Source organism: Heterodontus francisci, chromosome 3 (assembly GCF_036365525.1).
Source record: "Heterodontus francisci isolate sHetFra1 chromosome 3, sHetFra1.hap1, whole genome shotgun sequence".
In the NCBI taxonomy this organism is placed as follows: domain Eukaryota; kingdom Metazoa; phylum Chordata; class Chondrichthyes; order Heterodontiformes; family Heterodontidae; genus Heterodontus; species Heterodontus francisci.
Window position 1 is genome coordinate 212719963 of NC_090373.1, and position 23525 is coordinate 212743487.

At 43.8% G+C, this 23525-nt stretch overlaps 1 protein-coding gene across 2 annotated transcripts in view; it reads left to right on the forward strand.

Annotated features, from left to right (window-relative positions):
• si:ch211-126j24.1 (phosphofurin acidic cluster sorting protein 1) overlaps positions 1–23525 on the forward strand; it is an 862277-nt gene that overhangs the window by 732131 nt on the left and 106621 nt on the right. For both annotated transcript variants that reach the window (XM_068028323.1, XM_068028324.1), the window contains exons 21-22: positions 2588–2726; positions 8378–8601. In XM_068028323.1, the coding sequence (XP_067884424.1) occupies positions 2588–2726; positions 8378–8601 (363 nt within the window). The remainder of the gene's footprint in view (positions 1–2587; positions 2727–8377; positions 8602–23525) is intronic.

A 23525-nucleotide genomic window follows, 5' to 3' on the forward strand; every position in this document is an offset into this window, starting at 1 on the left:
TGTTGTGTTTCCAAATGAGTGGGTAGAGTCAGTGATGTAGAGAGTGTACATGGGCTGTGGGAGGGGATTAAATAGGTGGGTAGAGTCAGTAATACGGGAAAGGTTACATGCGCTGTGGGAGGGGATTAAATGGGTGGGTAGAGTCAGTGATAGGGGAGAGTGTACATGGGTTATGGGAGGTGATTAAATGGGTGGGTAGAGCCAATGATTGGGGAGAGTGTACATGGGTTATGGGAGGTGATTAAATGGGTGGGTAGAGCCAATGATTGGGGAGAGTGTACATGGGTTATGGGAGGTGATTAAATGGGTGGGTAGAGCCAATGATAGGGGAGAGTGTACATGGGTTATGGGAGGTGATTAAATGGGTGGGTAGAGCCAATGATTGGGGAGAGTGTACATGGGTTATGGGAGGTGATTAAATGGGTGGGTAGAGCCAATGATTGGGGAGAGTGTACATGGGTTATGGGAGGTGATTAAATGGGTGAGTAGAGCCAATGATAGGGGAGAGTGTACATGGGTTATGGGAGGTGATTAAATGGGTGGGTAGAGCCAATGATTGGGGAGAGTGTACATGGGTTATGGGAGGTGATTAAATGGGTGAGTAGAGCCAATGATAGGGGAGAGTGTACATGGGTTATGGGAGGTGATTAAATGGGTGGGTAGAGTCAGTGATAGGGAAGAGTGTACATGGGCTACGGGAGGTGATTAAGTGGGTGGGTAGAGCCAATGATTGGGGAGAGTGTACATGGGTTATGGGAGGTGATTAAATGGGTGGGTAGAGTCCGTGATAGGGAAGAGTGTACATGGGCTACGGGAGGTGATTAAATGGGTGGGTAGAGTCAGTGATAGGGGAGAGTGTACATGGGTTATGGGAGGTGATTAAATGGATGGGTAGAGCCAATGATTGGGGAGAGTGTACATGGGCTACGGGAGGTGATTAAATGGGTGAGTAGAGTCAGTGATAGGGGAGAGTGTACATGGGCTACGGGAGGTGATTAAATGGGTGGGTAGAGTCAGTGATAGGGGAGAGTGTACATGGGCTGTGGGAGGTGATTAAATGGATGGGTAGAGCCAATGATTGGGGAGAGTGTACATGGGCTACGGGAGGTGATTAAATGGGTGGGTAGAGTCAGTGATAGGGGAGAGTGTACATGGGCTACGGGAGGTGATTAAATGGGTGGGTAGAGTCAGTGATTGGGGAGAGTGTACATGGGCTATGGGAGGGGTATTAAATGGGTTGGTAGAGTCAGTGATAGGGGAGAACGTACATGGGCTGTGGGAGGGGTATTAAATGGATGGGTAAAGTCAGGGATAGGGTAGACTGTACATGGGCTGTGGGAGGGGATTAAATGGGTGGGTAGAGTCAGTGATAGGGAAGTGAGTACATGGGCTGTGGGAGGGGTATTAAATGGGTTGGTAGAGTCAGTGATAGGGGAGAATGTACATGGGCTGTGGGAGGGGATTAAATGGATGGGTGGAGTCAGTGATAGGGAAGAGTGTGCATGGGCTGTGGAAGGGGATTAAATGGATGGGTGGAGTCAGTGATAGGGAAGAGTGTGCATGGGCTGTGGGAGGGGATTAAATGGGTGGGTAGAGTCAGTGATAGGGGAGAGTGTACATGGGCTGTGGGAGGGTTTTAAATGGGTGGGTGGAGTCAGTGATAGGGGAGAGTGTACATGGGCTGTGGGAGGGTTTTAAATGGGTGGTTAGAGTCATTGATGGGGAGAGTGTACATGGGCTGTGGGAGGGGATTAAATGGATGGGTGGAGTCAGTGATAGGGGAGAGTGTACATGGGCTGTGGGAGGGGATTAAATGGATGGGTAGAGTCAGTGTTAGGGAAGAGTGTACATGGGCTGTGGGAGGGGATTAAATGGGTGGGTAGAGTCAGTGATAGGGGAGAGTGTACATGGGCTGTGGGAGGGGATTAAATGGGTGGGTAGAGTCAGTGATGTGGAGAGTGTACATGGGCTGTGGGAGGGGATTAAATGGGTGGGTAGAGTCAGTGATAGGGGAAAGTGTACATGGGCTGTGGGAGGGGATTAAATGGGTGGGTAGAGTCAGTGTTAGGGAAGAGTGTACATGGGCTGTGGGAGGGGATTAAATGGGTGGGTAGAGTCAGTGATAGGGGAGAGTGTACATGGGCTGTGGGAGGGGATTAAATGGGTGGGTAGAGTCAGTGATGGGGGAGAGTGGACATGGGCTGTGGGAGGGGATTAAATGGGTGGGTAGAGTCAGTGATAGGGGAGAGTGTACATGGACTGTGGGTGATTAAATGGGTGGGTAGAATCAGTGATAGGGGAGAGTGTACATGGGCTGTGGGAGGGGATTAAATGGGTGGGTAGAGTCAGTGATAGGGGAGAGTGTACATGGACTGTGGGTGATTAAATGGGTGGGTAGAGTCAGTGATAGGGAGAGTGTACATGGGCTGTGGGTGATTAAATGGTTGGGTAGATTCAGTGATGTGGAGAGTGTACGTGGGCTGTGGGAAGAGCCGGTTTGTTGGTGAATGATGTGTTCTCCATCCAGATTGTGTACATTTCTGTGCAAGTACAGTCCATTAATGGCAGCACGGATTTATTTATTTAGTGGACTCCGATGATGCCGCTTTGTGCAACGTCAGTATCTTATCTCCAGCACCGACTTCCAGCAATACAGCCTACATGAAAGATATCAACGCCACTCCACCACCTTCTCCATCTGTCTCAGGCGTCCTCTCTGGAGCTTGGTAAGGCTGTTCATACGAACATACCTACTAACATGCAAACTAGAGTAGCAGTAGGCCATTTGGCCCAAATCATGGCTGATCTGTTTGTGGACTCAACTCCACTTGTCTGCCCACCCCCAATATCCTTTGACTCCCTTATTTGTCCAGAATCTATGTACCTCTGCCTTAAAATATTCAAAGACTTTGCTTCCACTGTCTTTTGAGGAAGAGCGTTCCACAGACTCACGACCCTCTAAGAGAAAAGATTTCTCCTCGTCTCTGTCTTAAATGGGAGACCCCTTATTTTTAAACAGTGACCGCTAGTTTTAGTTTCTCCCACAAGGGGAAATATCCTTTCCATATCCACCCTGCAAAGTCCCCTCAGGATCTTATATGTTTCAATAAGATCACATCTCATTCTTCTAAACTCCAATGAACACAGATCCAACCTGTCCAACCTTTTCTCATAAGATAACCCTCTCATCCCAGGAATCAGTCGATTGTACTTTCTCTGAACTACTTCCAATGCAATTATATCCTTTCTTAAGTAAGGAGACCTTACTGTACACAGTACTCTAGATGTTGTCTCACCAATGCCCTGTACAACTGGAGCAAAACATCTCGAACCTTTATATTGCATTCCTCTTACAATAAATGACAACATTGCATTTGCCTTCTTAATCACTTGCTGCACCTGCATACTAACCTTTTGTCTTTCTTGTACTCGGGCACCCAGATCCCTCTGCATCTCAGAGTTCTGCAAACTCTCTTCAGTTAAATAATATGTTGCTTTTCTACTTTTCAGGCCGAAGTGGACAAGTTCACACTCTCCCACATTATACTCCATCCACCAAATCTTTGCCCACTCACTTAACCTATCTATATCCCTTTGCAGACTCCTTATGCCCTCTTCACAAAATACTTTCCTATCTATCCTGTCATCAGCAAATTTAGCTACCATACCTTCTGTCCCTTCATCCAAGTCATTGATATAAATTGTAAATAGTTGAGGCTCCAGCACTGTTCACTGTAGCACTCCAATAGTTACAGCTTGCTAACACGAACATTACCTATTTATGCCTACTCTTTGATTCCTGTTAGCTAACCAATCCTCTATCCATGCTAATATGTTACCCATATACCATGGGCTCTTATTTTGTTTAGTAACTCTTGATGTGACACCTTGTCAAATGCCTTCTGGAAATCCCTCCCCCCCCCCCACCGCCACTACATCCACAGGTTCCCATTTATCCAAGTTGGTTATTACTTTTTTAGAATTAGAATTAGAACATTACAGCGCAGTACAGGCCCTTCGGCCCTCGATGTTGCGCCGACCTGTGAAACCATCTGACCTACACTATTCCATTTTCATCCATATGTCTATCCAATGACCACTTAAATGCCCTTAAAGTTGGTGAGTCTACTACTGTTGCAGGCAGGGCGTTCCACGCCCCTACTACTCTCTGAGTAAAGAAACTACCTCTAACATCTGTCCAATATCTATCACCCCTCAACTTAAAGCTATGTCCCCTCGTGTTTCCCATCACCATCCGAGGAAAAAGACTCTCACTATCCACCCTATCTAACCCTCTGATTATCTTATATGTCTCTATTAAGTCACCTCTCCTCCTCCTTCTCTCCAACGAAAACAACCTCAAGTCCCTCAGCCTTTCCTCGTAAGACCTTCCCTCCATACCAGGCAACATCCTAGTAAATCTCCTCTGCACCCTTTCCAAAGCTTCCACATCCTTCCTATCATGCGGTGACCAGAACTGCACGCAATACTCCAGGTGCGGTCTCACCAGAGTTTTGTACAGCTGCAGCATGACCTCGTGGCTCCGAAACTCGATCCCCCTACTAATAAAAGCTAACACACCATATGCCTTCTTAACAGCCCTATTAACCTGGGTAGCAACTTTCAGGGATTTATGTACCTGGACACCAAGATCTCTTTGTTCATCTACACTACCAAGAATCTTCCCATTAGCCCAGTACTCTGCATTCCTGTTACTCCTTCCAAAGTGAATCACCTCACACTTTTCCGCATTAAACTCCATTTGCCATCTCTCAGCCCAGCTCTGCAGCCAATCTATGTCCCTCTGTACCCTACAACATCCTTCGGCACTATCCACAACTCCACCGACCTTCGTGTCATCTGCAAATTTACTAACCCACCCTTCTACACCCTCTTCCAGGTCATTTATAAAAATGACAAACAGCAGTGGCCCCAAAACAGATCCTTGCGGTACCACTAAATTCCAGGATGAACATTTGCCATCAACCACCACCCTCTGTCTTCTTTCAGCTAGCCAATTTCTGATCCAAAGCTCTAAATCACCTTCAACCCCATACTTCCGTATTTTCTGCAATAGCCTACCGTGGGGAACCTTATCAAACGCCTTACTGAAATCCATATACACCACATCCACTGCTTTACCCTCATCCACCTGTTTGGTCACCTTCTCGAAAAACTCAATAAGGTTTGTGAGGCACGACCGTGCTGACTATCGCCAATGAACTTATTCTTTTCAAGATGATTATAAATCCTGTCTCTTATAACCTTTTCCAACAATTTACCCACAACCGAAGTAAGGCTCACAGGTCTATAATTACCAGGGCTGTCTCTACTCCCCTTCTTGAACAAGGGGACAACATTTGCTATCCTCCAGTCTTCCGGCACTATTCCTGTCGACAATGACGACATAAAGATCAAGGACAAAGGCTCTGCAATTTCCTCCCTGGCTTCCCAGAGAATCCTGGGATAAATCCCATCTGGCCCAGGGGACTTATCTATTTTCACACTTTCCAAAATTGCTAACACCTCCTCCTTGTGAACCTCAATCCCATCTAGCCTAGTAGTCTGAATCTCAGTATTCTCCTCGACAACATTTTCTTTCTCTACTGCAAATACTGACGAAAAATATTCATTTAACGCTTCCCCTATCTCCTCTGATTCCACACACAACTTCCCACTACTATCCTTGATTGGCCCTAATCTAACTCTAGTCATTCTTTTATTCCTGATATACCTATAGAAAGCCAATGACTTCTCGTGTCCTCTCCTTGCTCTTCTTAGCTCTCCCTTTAGATCCTTCCTGGCTAGCTTGTAACTCTCAAGCGCAAAGAACTCTAATAAATTAGTCAAACATGATTTCCCTTTCACAAAACTATGCCTCATTGCACTGATATTTTTTAAATGACCTGCTATAACCTAATAATAGATTCAATCATTTTCCCTATGACAGATGTTAAGCTAACTGGCCTGTACAAAGAACAGTACAGCACAGGAACAGGCCATTCGGCCCTCCAAGCCTGCGCCGATCTTGATGCCTGCCTAAACTAACACCTTCTGCACTTCCGGGGCCCATATCCCTCTATTCCCTTCCTATTCATGTATTTGTCAAGATGTCTCTTAAACGTCGCTATCGTATCTGCTTCCACCACCTCCCCTGGCAGCAAGTTCAGGCACTCACCACCCTCTGTGTAAAAAAACTTGCCTCGCACATCCCCTCTAAACTTTGCCCCTCGCACCTTAAACCTCTGTCCCCTAGTAACTGACTCTTCCACCCTGGGAAAAAGCTTCTGACTATCCACTCTGTCCATGCCGCTCATAACTTTGTAAACCTCTATCATGTCGCCCCTCCACCTCCGTCATTCCAGTGAAAACAATCCGAGTTTCTCCAACCTCTCCTGATAGCTAATGCCCTCCAGACCAGGCAACATCCTGGTAAACCTCCTCTGTACCCTCTCCAAAGCCTCCACATCCTTCTGGTAGTGTGGCGACCAGAATTGCACGCAATATTCTAAGTGTGGCCTAACTAAGGTTCTGTACAGCTGCAACATGACTTGCCAATTTTTATACTGTATTAATTCCCACCTGTATTAGATCTTCCAAAATGCATTACCTCACATTTGTCCAGATTAAACTCCATCTGCCATTTCTCCGCCCAAGTCTGCAACCGATCTATATCCTGCTGTATCCTCTGACAATCCTCATCACTATCCGCAACTCCACCAACCTTTGTGTCATATGCAAACTTACTAATCAGACCAGCTACATTTTCCTCCAAATCATTTATATATACTACAAGCAGCAAAGGTTACAGCACTGATCCTTGTGGAACACCACTAGTCACAGCCCTCCATTCAGAAAAGCACCCTTCCACTGCTACCCTCTGTGTTCTATGACCGAGCCAGTTCTGTATCCATCTTGCCAGCTCACCTCTGATCCCGTGTAACTTCACCTTTTGTACCAGTCTGCCATGAGGGACCTTGTCAAAGGCTTTACTGAAGTCCATGTGGACAACATCCACTGCCCTTCCTTCATCAATCATCTTTGTCACTTCCTCAAAAAGCTCGACAAGTTAGTGAGACACGACCTCCCCTTCACAAAACCATGCTGCCTCTTGCTAATAAGTCCATTTGTTTCCAAATGGGAGTAAATCCTGTCCCGAAGAATCATCTCCAATAATTTCCTTACCGCTGACGTAAGGCTCACCGGCCTATAATTTCCTGGATTATCCTTGCTGCCCTTCTTAAACAAAGGAACAACATTGGCTATTCTCCAGTCCTCTGGGACCTCACCTGTAGCCAATGAGGATGCAAAGATTTTTGTCAAAGCCCCAGCAATTTCCTCCCTTGCCTCCCTCAGTATTCTGGGGTAGATCCCATCAGGCCCTGGGAATTATCTACCTTAATGCTTTGCAAGACACCTCCTCCTTTTTGATAATGAGATGACTGAGACTATCTACACTCCCTTCCCTAGACTCATCATCCACCAAGTCCTTCTCCTTGGTGAATACTGATGCAAAGTACTCATGCAAGAGAGCAAGCAACTCATCAGGAGTTATAACCATGCAGAGCAGGAGGAAGACTGCCCCAGAGCACTGGAAGGGCAAGGCTTGGTACATGCTGAGTATAGTCACTGATCAGGCAGGTTAAGTAAGAGTCTAATGGTACAGTCCTGGGGGTCGAAATCATTCTGGGTCCAAACAGGCTCTACCTTGACACCTTCCATGGAGGATTATTCTGCTCTCAATCACTTCCTGGGCATGTGCATAACTACTACCCATCTCTCAGCGGAGTACACACTGGAAGGGAGTGTGAGCTAAGATTGAAAGCATTACCTTTTGAGGGCAGGTTGCATAGATAAGCTTGAATTTCCTCAAGTATAGAAGATTGAAGGGCATTCTAATCAAGATGTTTAAAATTATAAAGGGGTTTGATTGGGCCGATAGAGAGAAATTATTTCCAGTGGTGGATGAGTGTAGAACAAGGGCGGATAACCTTAAAATTAGTGCCAAGTTGTTCAGGGGTGATATTAGGAAGCACTTCTTCACACATAAAGCAGTGAAAATGTGGAACTCTCTTCCCCCAAAAAGGCAGTGGATGCTAGGGGTCAGTTAGAAATTTCAAAACTGAGATTGATTGATTTTTGTGGAATCAACCTGAGAAAAATGGGTACCAGAGGGTAGTGGCCAATGGAACTGTCTGGTGGAGTCCTTATTCACCAGTTTAGACAACAGGGCAAGGGCTTGGCAAGGCTGAACAAATCACTGTGTAAACCTGAGTGGGACTGAGTGAAGGGTGAGTGGTTTTCGTCAGTCAGATTCAGCACTCCGACTCTCACAGAATCTGTTTCCTTCATTCCATGGGGTTGTGCTTTTGGCCAGCTCCCCAGCAGGCGGAGCGGAGGTAATGGGACTGCAGGTTGATTACTGGACGACACAGCTGCCGGATAAGAAAAGAGACGGTGAGAAGCGGGACATTGGCAACAAGAACACCTTGAAGAGCAATTTCCGCTCACTACAAGTGACCCGGCTACCTAATGGTGGAGAGCTGGTTCCGCCAGCCACCATGCTGATGACCGTGGTAACCAAAGAGAAAAATAAGAAAGGTGAGAGTAGAGTGGGGCAGATGACGATCCATTTTCAGTGGGTGGGTTCTGAGAGAGACACTACCACATGCGGTGAGATATATAGCACGCAGAGACCACACTCAACTGTTGTGTGTGTGAGTCACATACGGGCCATAAACATTGAGCTGATCAAAGTGAGGGAGCAGGGTTTTTTAATATTCGTTCATGGGATGTGAGTGTCGCTGGCTATGCCAGCATTTATTGCCCATCCCTAATTGCCCTTGAGAAGGTGGTGGTGAGCTGCCTTCTTGAACCACTGCAGTCCATGTGGGGTAGGTAGACCCACAGTGCTGTTAGGAAGGGAGTTCCAGGATTTTGACCCAGTGACAGTGAAGGAACGGCGATATAGTTCCAAGTCAGGATGGTGTGTGACTTGGATGGGAACTTGCAGGTGGTGGTGTTCCCATGTTTATAATGCCCTTTTCCTTCTAGTTGGTAGAGGCCGCGGGCTTGGAAGGTGCTGTCGAAAGAGCCTTGATGAGTTGCTGCACTGCATCTTGTAGATGGTACACACTGCTGCCACTGTGCGTCAGTGGTGGAGGGAGTAAACGTTGAAGGTTGTGGATGGAGTGCCAATTAATCAGACTGCTTTGTCCTGGATGGTGTCGAGCTTCTTGAGTGTTGTTGGAGCTGCACTCATCCAGGCAAATGGAGGGTATTCCATCACACTCCTGACTTGTGCCTTGTGATGACTTGTGATGGTGGACAGGCTTTGGGGAGACAGGAGGTGAGTTACTCGCTGCAGAATTCCCAGCCTCTGACCTGTTCTTGTAGCCACAGCATTTATATGGCTAATCCAGTTCAGTTTCTGGTCAATGGTAACCCCTAGGATGTTGATAGTGGGGGATTCAGCGATGGTAATGCCATTGAATGTCAAGGGGAGATGGTTAGATTCTCTCTTGTTGGAGATGGTCATTGCCTGGCATTTGTGTGGCGTGAATGTTACTTGCCACTTATCAGCCCAAGCCTGGATATTGTCCAGGTCTTGCTGCATTTCTACATGGACTGCTTCAGTATCTGAGGAGTCGTGAATGGTGCTGAACATTGTGCAATCGTCAGCGAACATCCCCATTTCTGACCTTATGATGGAGGGAAGGTCATTGATGAAGCAGCTGAAGATGATTGGCCCTGGGACACTAATGTTAATGTTGGGCATTGGCATCCTTTCTGTTCCAGTGTGTCCATGTCAAGTCCACCACAGCTTAGAGTAACAGCTCCCTCTATATCTCAACTCTGTATCTCAGCCAAATCTTCATCAGAACACCAGTGTAACATGCAACAGGACACAGATAGGCTAGCGGAATGGGCAGACAGGTGACAGATGGAATTTAATACAGAGAAGTGTGAGGTGATGCATTTTGGCAGAAGGAATAGGAAGAGGCAATATATACTGAATGGCACAGTTCTAAAGAGTGTGCAGGAACAGAGGGACCTGGGGGTGCATGTGCATCGATCTTTGAAGGTGGCAGGACATATTGAGAAAGTGGTTAGTAAAGCATATGGGATCTTGAGCTTCATAAATTGAGGCATTGAGTACAAAAGCAGGGATGTTATGCTGAACCTTTATAAAGCTCTGGTTAGGTCCCAACTGGAGTACTGCGTCCCGTTCTGGTCACCGTACTTCAAGTAGGATGTGAGGGTCATTGAGAGGGTGCAGAAGAGATTTACCAGAATGGTTCCAACGATGGGGGATTTTAGTTTCAAGGTTAGGTTGGAAAAGCTGGGTTTGTTCCCCTTAGAACAAAGGAGATTAAGGGGAGATTGAAGAGGTGTACAAGATTGTAACAGGTTTAGATAAGTGATAGAAGGAAAAACTGTTCCCATTAACAAATAGTGCGAGGACTAGGAGACACAGATTGAAACCTTTGGGCAAAAGATACAGGGAGAATATGAGGAAGAATTTTTTTACACAGTGGGTGGTAATGACCTGGAACTCGCTGCCCACAAGGGTGGTGGAAGCCGAGACAATCAATGACTTCAAGAGGATGTTGGATGGCCACCTGAGAAAAATAGACTTGCAGAGCCACGGGGATCGAGCCAGGGAATGGGACTGACTGCTTAGCCTCCTTCTGTGCTGTAAAATGACTATACAACTGGAAATTTTCATTGGGCGGGAGGGAACCCTGTTCACCAGCCGAAAAGACGGTGGTGAGCCTGCCTCTGTCATGCCTGGGGAGCCAGACCAGATTGTTATGCTCCCCCAGCCCTTAATTGGTCTAGGGTGGGACTTCCACCTTCTTGAGGCAGCAAGTCCCGCCTAATGGAGCTGCCAGCCAATCAGCGAGCAGGCAGCTGTTAGTCCCAGCAGCGCCACTGAGAACAGTGGCCACTGCTGGGACTGAACCCAGCCATCGGAGGAAGGATGGCCCCGGAGGAAAGATAAGTTTTCAGGGCCTCGCCAGGGACAATCGGTCGGGCACCAGTGAGGCAAGAGGGGGTCGGTTGGGGGGAAGGGGGTTGGGAGTGGAGTGTTGTGCGTTGTGGGCAGTTGGGGCTTCAGGGGCGGCCCTCTGTGGGGCACAGGGTGCCTGATCAGGAGGGCCAACTCCAGCCCGCAAGAAGGCCGCCTGCTTTTGTCAGGCGGGGATTTTGAGGGCTCAGCCACCCGCCGGCCAAGGGTAAAATACTCGTGACGGCAGGCGGAGGCCCTTAAGTGGTAGTTAATTGGCCACTTCAGGGCCTTGATTGGGCTGGAGCGGGTGGGCCGATTCTCGCTGCCACCGCCCCGCATACATTGGCAACAGAGGCTGGAGGGTGTTGGGAATGCCCCCACCCCACCCCCATCACCACCACCAGCCCACTCGTTTGGGGAGTGTAAAATTCCAGCCTATGACTCAATTCTTCCACTTCCCGTGCTACTCAATTATCCGCTTTTGGTCTGTGGCCTTAAACCCACTAGAAACTAGATTTAGGGTGCACCAAGCCAAGAGACTGCGCCTACTTTACTTACCTCTGCCTCAGGCTGGATAATCCCAGGTTTCAGAGGGTGAAAGTTCAGTCTGACCCACTGCCCCATTCGGGTCTCCCTCTGGTGTAAACAGATCTCATCTGTTTATATGGACGGCCAAATCTAGAGCCCCGAGGAGCTTACAGGGTAAGGTACCGCAGAAAAGGAAAGCTTATGTCCGACACTGAGAACTCAATACTACAGAAAGCTGAGAGGAGTATAGAAAGTGGAGGGGTGAAATCAAAGAGGAAATTTAGAAAGCAAAGAGAGGGAAGAATATTGGCAATCAAAATCAAGGTGAACCCAAAGATGTTTTGTCAATACATTAAGAGTAAGAGGATAACGAAGGAGAGAGTAGGGCCCATAAAAGACCAAAAAGGTAACCTATGTGTCGGGGCAGAAGATGTTGGTATGGTTGTTAAAGAATACTTTGCATCTGTCTTCACAGAAGAGGGGAATGATGCAGATATTGTAGTTAAGGAGGAGGAGAGTGAAGTATTGGATATGATAAACACAGGGAGAGAGGAAGTATTAAGGGGATTAGCATCCTTGAAAGTGAATACATCACCAGGGCTGGATGAAATGTACACCAGGTTGTTAAAAGATGCCAGAGAGGAAATAGCAGAAGGTCTGACCATCATTTTCCAGTCCTCACTGGATACAGGTGTGATGCCAGTAGATTGGGGAACTGCTAATGTTGTCCCTTTGTTGAAAAAGGGAGCGAGAGATAGACCAAATAATTATAGGCCAGTGAGTCTAACCTCAGTAGTGGACAAATTATTGGAATCAATTCTGAGAGGATAAACTGTCACTAAGAAAGGCACGGATTAATCAGGAGTAGTCAACATGGATTTGTTAAGGGAAGATCGTGTCTGACTAACTTGATTAAATTTTTTTTTAAAGTAACAAGGAAGCTAGATGAGGGTAGTGCAGTTGATGAGGTCTAAATGGATTTTTGACAAGGTCCCACATGGCAGACTGGTTAAGAAAAAGCCGATGGGATCCAGGGAAATGCAGCAAGGTGGATACAAAATTGGCTCAGTGGCAGGAAACAAAGGGTAATTGTTGAGGAGCGTTTTTGCAACTGGAAGGCTGTTTCCAGTGGTGTTCCGCAAGGCTCAGTACTGGGTCCCCTACTTTTCGTGGTATAAACGATTTGGATGTAAATGTAGGGGGCAAGATCAAGAAGTTTGCAAATGACACAAAAATTGGCCATGTGGTTGATAAGAACAAAGGAACATAGGAGCAGGAGTAGGCCGTTCAGCACATCGAGCCTGCCCCGCCATTCAATATGATCATGGCTGGTCAACCACTTCAGTGCCTTTTTCCCACACTGTCCTCATATCCCCTTAGCAAAGAGGATAGCTGTAGACTGCAGGAAGATATCAATGGACTGGTCATGTGGGCAGAAAAGTGGCAAATGGAATTCAACCTGGAGAGGTGATGCATTTGCAGAGGTCAAATTAAGCAAAGAAATAATGATTAATGGGAGAATACTGAGAGGTGTAGAGGAAGTGAGGGACCTTGAAGTGAATGTCCACAGATCCCTGAAGGTAGCAGGACAGGTTGATAAGGTGGTTAAGAAGGCAATATGGAATCCTTTCCTTTATTAGCCGAGGTATAGAATATCAGAGCAGGGAGGTTATGCTGGAACTGTAAAACTCATTGGTTAGGCCACAACTTGAGTACTGCGTGCAGTTCTGTTAACCTCATTACAGAAAGGATGTAAAAGCAAAATACTGCGGATGCTGGAAATCTGAAATAAAAACAAGAAATGCTGGAAATACTCAGCAGGTCTGGCAGCATCTGTGGAAAGAGAAGCAGAGTTAACGTTTCGGGTCAGTAACCCTTCTTCGGAGCTGACAAATATTAGAAATGTCAAAGGTTATAAGCAAGAGAGGCAGGGGTGGAAAGATTGGATAGGCTGGGGTTGTTCTCCTTGGAACAGAGAAGGCTGAGGGGAGATTTGATTGAGAGGTACAAAATTGTGAGGGGCCTGGTTAGAGTGGATGTGAAGGGCCTGTTTACGGTAGCAGAGAGGTCAGTGACTAGGGGATATAGAATTAAAGTGATTGGGAGCTGAGGAAACAAATTTCGCCAGAGGGTGGTGGGGATCTGGAACTCACTGCCTGAAAGGGTAGTAGAGGCAGAAACCCTCAACTCATTTAAAAGGTGTCTGGATATGCACCTCAAGTGCCGGAAACTGCAGGGTTACGGACCAAATGCTGGAAAGTGGGATTAGGTTGGGTGGCTCATTTTTCAGTAGGTGCAAACATGATGGGCCACGTGGCCTCTTTCTATGCTGTGACCTTTCTATGATACTCCCACTTCCCTTAGTGTGTCATCAACAGAGGCAGTGGATTCATTATCCCACGGTGTCAGCATGGCTCAGAGTAGCACTCTTGCCTCTGAATAAGAAGGTTTTGGCTTCAAGTCCCACTCCAGAAACTTCAGCACAGAAATCAAAGCTGGCAGTATTGAGGGCATGCTGAAGTTCAGAGCAGCCCAGGCAGCACAGGGCACAGCCACCAATGAACAAATCAGGAATGCTCAAGAGGCTGGAATAAACAGAAGCAACAAAGTTTTAACTGCCCATCTGGGTGTTCTTCACAGTTTAAAGAGTAATATACTTCATGCTGAAATCCTGGTGACAGCTGTAGTCTAAACCAGATCAAATGTTAAACTAAGGCCCTGTCTGCTCCCTCAGGTAGGCGTAAAATATCCCATGGCATTATTTTGTTTCATCTAGCACAGTCTCCACACCCTCTTTGGGAGTGAAGGTACATGTTAAACTGGTGCTTCATCTCACTCTCATTTGTAATTACAGGATGTGTATTCATTTGGGGACTGTGTGTTACACCCAGGGATGGGGTGATTGCATGTGCGAGTGATGGGTTCATCTACCCTACAGACTGCAGGTTAGGATTTCAGCATATAATATATTGCCAAGGTCTGTAAAGTTTTCAGACTCCACTCCTTCAAACTGTGATGAACACCCAGCTGTACAGTTCCAGCTTCTGTGCTTCCAAACTTGGGCTGTGCCTAGAGAGACACAATTCTGGCCTCTAGAGCATGCCCAGTTTTAAACGTTCTATCATAGGCAGCGTGCCATCAGCTACCGTTGCCTTCTTTGGCCTCCTTATCTCGAGAGACAATGGGTAAGCGCCTGGAGGTGGTCAGTTGTGTGTGGAGCAGCGCCTGGAGTGGCTATAAAGGCCAATTTTAGAGTGACAGGCTCTTCCACAGGTGCTGCAGAAAAATTTGTTTGTCGGGGCTGTTACACAGTTGGCTCTCCCCTTGCGCCTCTGGCTTTTTTCCTGCCAACTGCGAAGTCTCTTCGACTCGCCACACATTAGCCCCGCCTTTATGGCTGCCCATCAGCTCTGGCGAACGCTGGCAACTGGCTCCCACGAATTGTGACCTTTGCCTTAACCTCTGGAATTCTATCTCTAAACCTTTCCATCTGTCACACCGCCTTTGCCATGCTCTATAAAACCTATCTGTTCGACCATGACAATGTTGATAATGGCAGTGTGGTGGGTTGCCGATAATAGCAGTGTCGATAATGATAGTGTCGATAATGATAATGTCGATAATGATAGTGTCCATAATGACAGTGTCGATAATGACAGTGTCGATAATGACAGTGTCGATAACGACAGTTTCGATAACGGCAGTGTCGATAATGACAGTGTCGATAATGACAGTGTCGATAATGACAGTGTCGATAATGGCAGTGTCGATAACGGCAGTGTCGATAACGACAGTGTCGATAATGATAGTGTCGATAATGATAGTGTCCATAATGGCAGTGTCGATAATGATAGTGTCCATAATGGTAGTGTCGATAATGATAGTGTCGATAATGATAGTGTCCATAATGGCAGTGTCGATAATGATAGTGTCCATAATGGTAGTGTCGATAATGATAGTGTCGATAATGACAGTGTCGATAATGACAGTGTCGATAATTACAGTGTCGATAATGATAGTGTCCATAATGATAATGTCGATAATGACAGTGTCGATAATGACAGTGTCGATAATGGCAGTGTCGATAATTACAGTGTCGATAATGACAGTGTCCATAATGATAGTGTCGATAATGATAATGTCGATAATTACAGTGTCGATAATGACAGTGTCCATAATGATAGTGTCGATAATGATAATGTCGATAATTACAGTGTCGATAATGGCAGTGTCCATAATGATAGTGTCGATAATGATAATGTCGATAATTACAGTGTCGATAATGACAGTGTCCATAATGATAGTGTCGATAATGATAATGTCGATAATTACAGTGTCGATAATGATAGTGTCCATAATGATAATGTCGATAATGACAGTGTCGATAATTACAGTGTCGATAATGACAGTGTCGATAATGACAGTGTTGATAATGACAGTGTCGATAATGATAGTGTCCATAATGGCAGTGTCGATAATGATAGTGTCCATAATGATAATGTCGATAATGACAGTGTCGATAATTACAGTGTCGATAATGATAGTGTCGATAATGACAGTGTCGATAATGACAGTGTCGATAATGGTAGTGTCGATAATGATAGTGTCGATAATGACAGTGTAGATAATGACAGTGTCGATAATAACAGTGTCGATAATGATAGTGTCCATAATGATAATGTCGATAATGACAGTGTCGATAATTACAGTGTCGATAATGATAGTGTCGATAATGACAGTGTCGATAATGACAGTGTCCATAATGATAATGTCGATAATGATAGTGTCGATAATGATAATGTCGATAATGACAGTGTCGATAATGATAGTGTCGATAATGACAGTGTCGATAATGATAGTGTCGATAATGATAGTGTCGATAATGATAATGTCGATAATGACAGTGTCGATAATGACAGTGTCGATAATGACAGTGTCCATAATGATAATGTCGATAATGATAGTGTCGATAATGATAATGTCGATAATGACAGTGTCGATAATGATAGTGTCGATAATGATAGTGTCGATAATGATAGTGTCGATAATGATAGTGTCGATAATGACAGTGTCGATAATTACAGTGTCGATAATGATAGTGTCGATAATGATAGTGTCGATAATGACAGTGTCGATAATGACAGTGTCGATAATGATAGTGTCGATAATGGCAGTGTCGATAATGTTAGTGTCGATAATGTTAGTGTCGATAATGTTAGTGTCGATAATGGCAGTGTCGATAATGACAGTGTCGATAATGACAGTGTCGATAACGGCAGTTTCGATAACGACAGTGTCGATAATGACAGTGTCGATAATGACAGTGTCGATAATGATAGTGTCGATAATGATAGTGTCCATAATGGCAGTGTCCATAATGGCAGTGTCCATAATGGCAGTGTCGATAATGACAGTGTCGATAATGGCAGTGTCGATAATGATAGTGTCCATAATGATAATGTCGATAATGGTAGTGTCGATAATGATAGTGTCGATAATGGCAGTGTCGATAATGGCAGTGTCGATAATGATAGTGTCCATAATGATAATGTCGATAATGGTAGTGTCGATAATGATAATGTCGATAATGATAGTGTCGATAATGATAGTGTCGATAATGGCAGTGTCGATAATGGCAGTGTCGATAATGGCAGTGTCGATAATGGCAGTGTCCATAATGATAATGTCGATAATGATAGTGTCGATAATGATAGTGTCGATAATGGCAGTGTCGATAATGACAGTGTCGATAATGATAGTGTCCATAATGATAATGTCGATAATGGTAGTGTCGATAATGATAATGTCGATAATGATAGTGTCGATAATGACAGTGTCGATAATGATAGTGTCCATAATGATAGTGTCGATAATGATAGTGTCGATAATGGCAGTGTCGATAATGGCAGTGTCGATAATGATAGTGTCCATAATGATAATGTCGATAATGGTAGTGTCGATAATGATAGTGTCGATAATGGCAGTGTCGATAATGGCAGTGTCGTTAATGGCAGTGTCGTTAATGGCAGTGTCGATAATGGCAGTGTCGATAATGATAGCGTCCATAATGATAATGTCGATAATGATAGTGTCGATAATGACAGTGTCGATAATGATAGTGTCCATAATGATAATGTCGATAATGGTAGTGTCGATAATGACAGTGTCGATAATGACAGTGTCGATAATGACAGTGTCGATAATGATAGTGTCCATAATGATAATGTCGATAATGGTCGTTTCGATAATGATAGTGTCGATAATGACAGTGTCGATAATGATAGTGTCCATAATGATAATGTCGATAATGGTAGTGTCGATAATGACAGTGTCGATAATTACAGTGTCGATAATGATAATGTCGATAATGACAGTGTCGATAATGACAGTGTCGATAATGACAGTGTCGATAATGATAATGTCGATAATGACAGTGTCGATAATGATAGTGTCGATAATGATAGTGTCGATAATGATAGTGTCGATAATGATAATGTCGATAATGGCAGTGTCGATAATGATAGTGTCGATAATGGCAGTGTCGATAATGACAGTGTCGATAATGACAGTGTCGATAATGACAGTGTCGATAATGACAGTGTCGATAACGACAGTTTCGATAACGGCAGTGTCGATAATGACAGTGTCGATAATGACAGTGTCGATAATGACAGTGTCGATAATGACAGTGTCGATAATGACAGTGTCGATAATGGCAGTGTCGATAATGGCAGTGTCGATAATGGCAGTGTCGATAATGGCAGTGTCGATAATGGCAGTGTCGATAATGACAGTGTCGATAATGGCAGTGTCGATAATGGCAGTGTCGATAATGGCAGTGTCGATAATGACAGTGTCGATAATGACAGTGTCGATAATGATAGCGTCCATAATGGCAGTGTCCATAATGGCAGTGTCGATAATGACAGTGTCGATAATGGCAGTGTCGATAATGGCAGTGTCGATAATGGCAGTGTCGATAATGGCAGTGTCGATAATGGCAGTGTCGATAATGGCAGTGTCCATAATGATAATGTCGATAATGACAGTGTCGATAATGATAGTGTCGATAATGGCAGTGTCGATAATGGCAGTGTCGATAATTGCAGTGTCGATAATGGCAGTGTCCATAATGATAATGTCGATAATGACAGTGTCGATAATGATAGTGTCCATAATGATAATGTCGATAATGACAGTGTCGATAATGATAGTGTCGAATATGATAGTGTCGATAATGGCAGTGTCGATAATGATAGTGTCGATAATGACAGTGTCGATAATGACAGTGTCGATAATGACAGTGTCGATAATTACAGTGTCGATAATGACAGTGTCGATAATTACAGTGTCGATAATTACAGTGTCGATAATGATAGTGTCGATAATGATAGTGTCGATAATGACAGTGTCGATAATGATAATGTCGATAATGGCAGTGTCGATAATGACAGTGTCGATAATGATAGTGTCGATAATGGCAGTGTCGATAATGATAGTGTCGATAATGATAGTGTCGATAATGACAGTGTCGATAATGATAATGTCGATAATGGCAGTGTCGATAATGACAGTGTCGATAATGATAGTGTCGATAATGGCAGTGTCGATAATGATAATGTCGATAATGGCAGTGTCGATAATGACAGTGTCGATAATGATAGTGTCGATAATGGCAGTGTCGATAATGATAGTGTCGATAATGATAGTGTCGATAATTACAGTGTCGATAATGATAATGTCGATAATGGCAGTGTCGATAATGACAGTGTCGATAATGATAGTGTCGATAATGGCAGTGTCGATAATGATAGTGTCGATAATGATAGTGTCGATAATGACAGTGTCGATAATGATAATGTCGATAATGGCAGTGTCGATAATGGCAGTGTCGATAATGACAGTGTCGATAATGATAGTGTCGATAATGGCAGTGTCGATAATGATAGTGTCGATATTGATAGTGTCGATAATGACAGTGTCGATAATGATAATGTCGATAATGGCAGTGTCGATAATGACAGTGTCGATAATGATAGTGTCGATAATGGCAGTGTCGATAATGATAATGTCGATAATGGCAGTGTCGATAATGACAGTGTCGATAATGATAGTGTCGATAATGGCAGTGTCGATAATGATAATGTCGATAATGGCAGTGTCGATAATGACAGTGTCGATAATGATAGTGTCGATAATGGCAGTGTCGATAATGATAGTGTCGATAATGATAGTGTCGATAATTACAGTGTCGATAATGATAGTGTCGATAATGATAGTGTCGATAATGACAGTGTCGATAATGATAATGTCGATAATGGCAGTGTCGATAATGACAGTGTCGATAATGATAGTGTCGATAATGGCAGTGTCGATAATGATAGTGTCGATAATGATAGTGTCGATAATGACAGTGTCGATAATGATAATGTCGATAATGGCAGTGTCGATAATGACAGTGTCGATAATGATAGTGTCGATAATGGCAGTGTCGATAATGATAGTGTCGATAATGACAGTGTCGATAATGACAGTGTCGATAATTACAGTGTCGATAATGACAGTGTCGATAATGATAGTGTCGATAATGACAGTGTCCATAATGATAGTGTCGATAATGATAGTGTCGATAATGACAGTGTCGATAATGACAGTGTCCATAATGATAATGTCGATAATGATAGTGTCGATAATGATAATGTCGATAATGACAGTGTCGATAATGACAGTGTCGATAACGACAGTTTCGATGACGGCAGTGTCGATAACGACAGTGTCGATAATGGCAGTGTCGATAATGACAGTGTCGATAATGACAGTGTCGATAATGACAGTGTCGATAATGATAGTGTCGATAATGATAGTGTCCATAATGGCAGTGTCCATAATGGCAGTGTCGATAATGACAGTGTCGATAATGGCAGTGCCGATAATGATAGTGTCCATAATGATAGTGTCGATAATGGTAGTGTCGATAATGATAGTGTCGATAATGGCAGTGTCGATAATGGCAGTGTCGATAATGATAGTGTCCATAATGATAATGTCGATAATGGTAGTGTCGATAATGATAGTGTCGATAATGGCAGTGTCGATAATGGCAGTGTCGATAATGATAGTGTCCATAATGATAATGTCGATAATGGTAGTGTCGATAATGATAGTGTCGATAATGGCAGTGTCGATAATGGCAGTGTCGTTAATGGCAGTGTCGATAATGGCAGTGTCGATAATGATAGCGTCCATAATGATAATGTCGATAATGGTAGTGTCGATAATGATAGTGTCGATAATGACAGTGTCGATAATGATAGTGTCCATAATGATAATGTCGATAATGACAGTGTCGATAATGACAGTGTCGATAATGACAGTGTCGATAATGATAGTGTCCATAATGATAATGTCGATAATGGTCGTTTCGATAATGATAGTGTCGATAATGACAGTGTCGATAATGATAGTGTCCATAATGATAGTGTCGATAATGGTAGTGTCGATAATGACAGTGTCGATAATTACAGTGTCGATAATGATAATGTCGATAATGACAGTGTCGATAATGACAGTGTCGATAATGATAATGTCGATAATGACAGTGTCGATAATGATAGTGTCGATAATGATAGTGTCGATAATGATAGTGTCGATAATGATAATGTCGATAATGGCAGTGTCGATAATGATAGTGTCGATAATGATAGTGTCGATAATGGCAGTGTCGATAATGACAGTGTCGATAATTACAGTGTCGATAATGACAGTGTCCATAACGACAGTTTCGATAACGGCAGTGTCGATAATGACAGTGTCGATAATGACAGTGTCGATAATGACAGTGTCGATAATGACAGTGTCGATAATGATAGTGTCCATAATGATAGTGTCCATAATGATAGTGTCCATAATGGCAGTGTCGATAATGGCAGTGTCGATAATGGCAGTGTCGATAATGGCAGTGTCGATAATGGCAGTGTCGATAATGGCAGTGTCGATAATGGCAGTGTCGATAATGGCAGTGTCGATAATGGCAGTGTCGATAATGGCAGTGTCGATAATGGCAGTGTCGATAATGGCAGTGTCGATAATGGCAGTGTCGATAATGGCAGTGTCGATAATGGCAGTGTCGATAATGACAGTGTCGATAATGACAGTGTCGATAATGACAGTGTCGATAATTACAGTGTCGATAATGACAGTGTCGATAATTACAGTGTCGATAATTACAGTGTCGATAATGATAGTGTCGATAATGATAGTGTCGATAATGACAGTGTCGATAATGATAATGTCGATAATGGCAGTGTCGATAATGACAGTGTCGATAATGATAGTGTCGATAATGGCAGTGTCGATAATGATAGTGTCGATAATGATAGTGTCGATAATGACAGTGTCGATAATGATAATGTCGATAATGGCAGTGTCGATAATGACAGTGTCGATAATGATAGTGTCGATAATGGCAGTGTCGATAATGATAATGTCGATAATGGCAGTGTCGATAATGACAGTGTCGATAATGATAGTGTCGATAATGGCAGTGTCGATAATGATAGTGTCGATAATGATAGTGTCGATAATTACAGTGTCGATAATGATAATGTCGATAATGGCAGTGTCGATAATGACAGTGTCGATAATGATAGTGTCGATAATGGCAGTGTCGATAATGATAGTGTCGATAATGATAGTGTCGATAATGACAGTGTCGATAATGATAATGTCGATAATGGCAGTGTCGATAATGGCAGTGTCGATAATGACAGTGTCGATAATGATAGTGTCGATAATGGCAGTGTCGATAATGATAGTGTCGATAATGATAGTGTCGATAATGACAGTGTCGATAATGATAATGTCGATAATGGCAGTGTCGATAATGACAGTGTCGATAATGATAGTGTCGATAATGGCAGTGTCGATAATGATAATGTCGATAATGGCAGTGTCGATAATGACAGTGTCGATAATGATAGTGTCGATAATGGCAGTGTCGATAATGATAATGTCGATAATGGCAGTGTCGATAATGACAGTGTCGATAATGATAGTGTCGATAATGGCAGTGTCGATAATGATAGTGTCGATAATGATAGTGTCGATAATTACAGTGTCGATAATGATAGTGTCGATAATGATAGTGTCGATAATGACAGTGTCGATAATGATAATGTCGATAATGGCAGTGTCGATAATGACAGTGTCGATAATGATAGTGTCGATAATGGCAGTGTCGATAATGATAGTGTCGATAATGATAGTGTCGATAATGACAGTGTCGATAATGATAATGTCGATAATGGCAGTGTCGATAATGACAGTGTCGATAATGATAGTGTCGATAATGGCAGTGTCGATAATGATAGTGTCGATAATGACAGTGTCGATAATGACAGTGTCGATAATTACAGTGTCGATAATGACAGTGTCGATAATGATAGTGTCGATAATGACAGTGTCCATAATGATAGTGTCGATAATGATAGTGTCGATAATGACAGTGTCGATAATGACAGTGTCCATAATGATAATGTCGATAATGATAGTGTCGATAATGATAATGTCGATAATGACAGTGTCGATAATGACAGTGTCGATAACGACAGTTTCGATGACGGCAGTGTCGATAACGACAGTGTCGATAATGACAGTGTCGATAATGACAGTGTCGATAATGACAGTGTCGATAATGACAGTGTCGATAATGATAGTGTCGATAATGATAGTGTCCATAATGGCAGTGTCCATAATGGCAGTGTCGATAATGACAGTGTCGATAATGGCAGTGCCGATAATGATAGTGTCCATAATGATAATGTCGATAATGGTAGTGTCGATAATGATAGTGTCGATAATGGCAGTGTCGATAATGGCAGTGTCGATAATGATAGTGTCCATAATGATAATGTCGATAATGGTAGTGTCGATAATGATAGTGTCGATAATGGCAGTGTCGATAATGGCAGTGTCGATAATGATA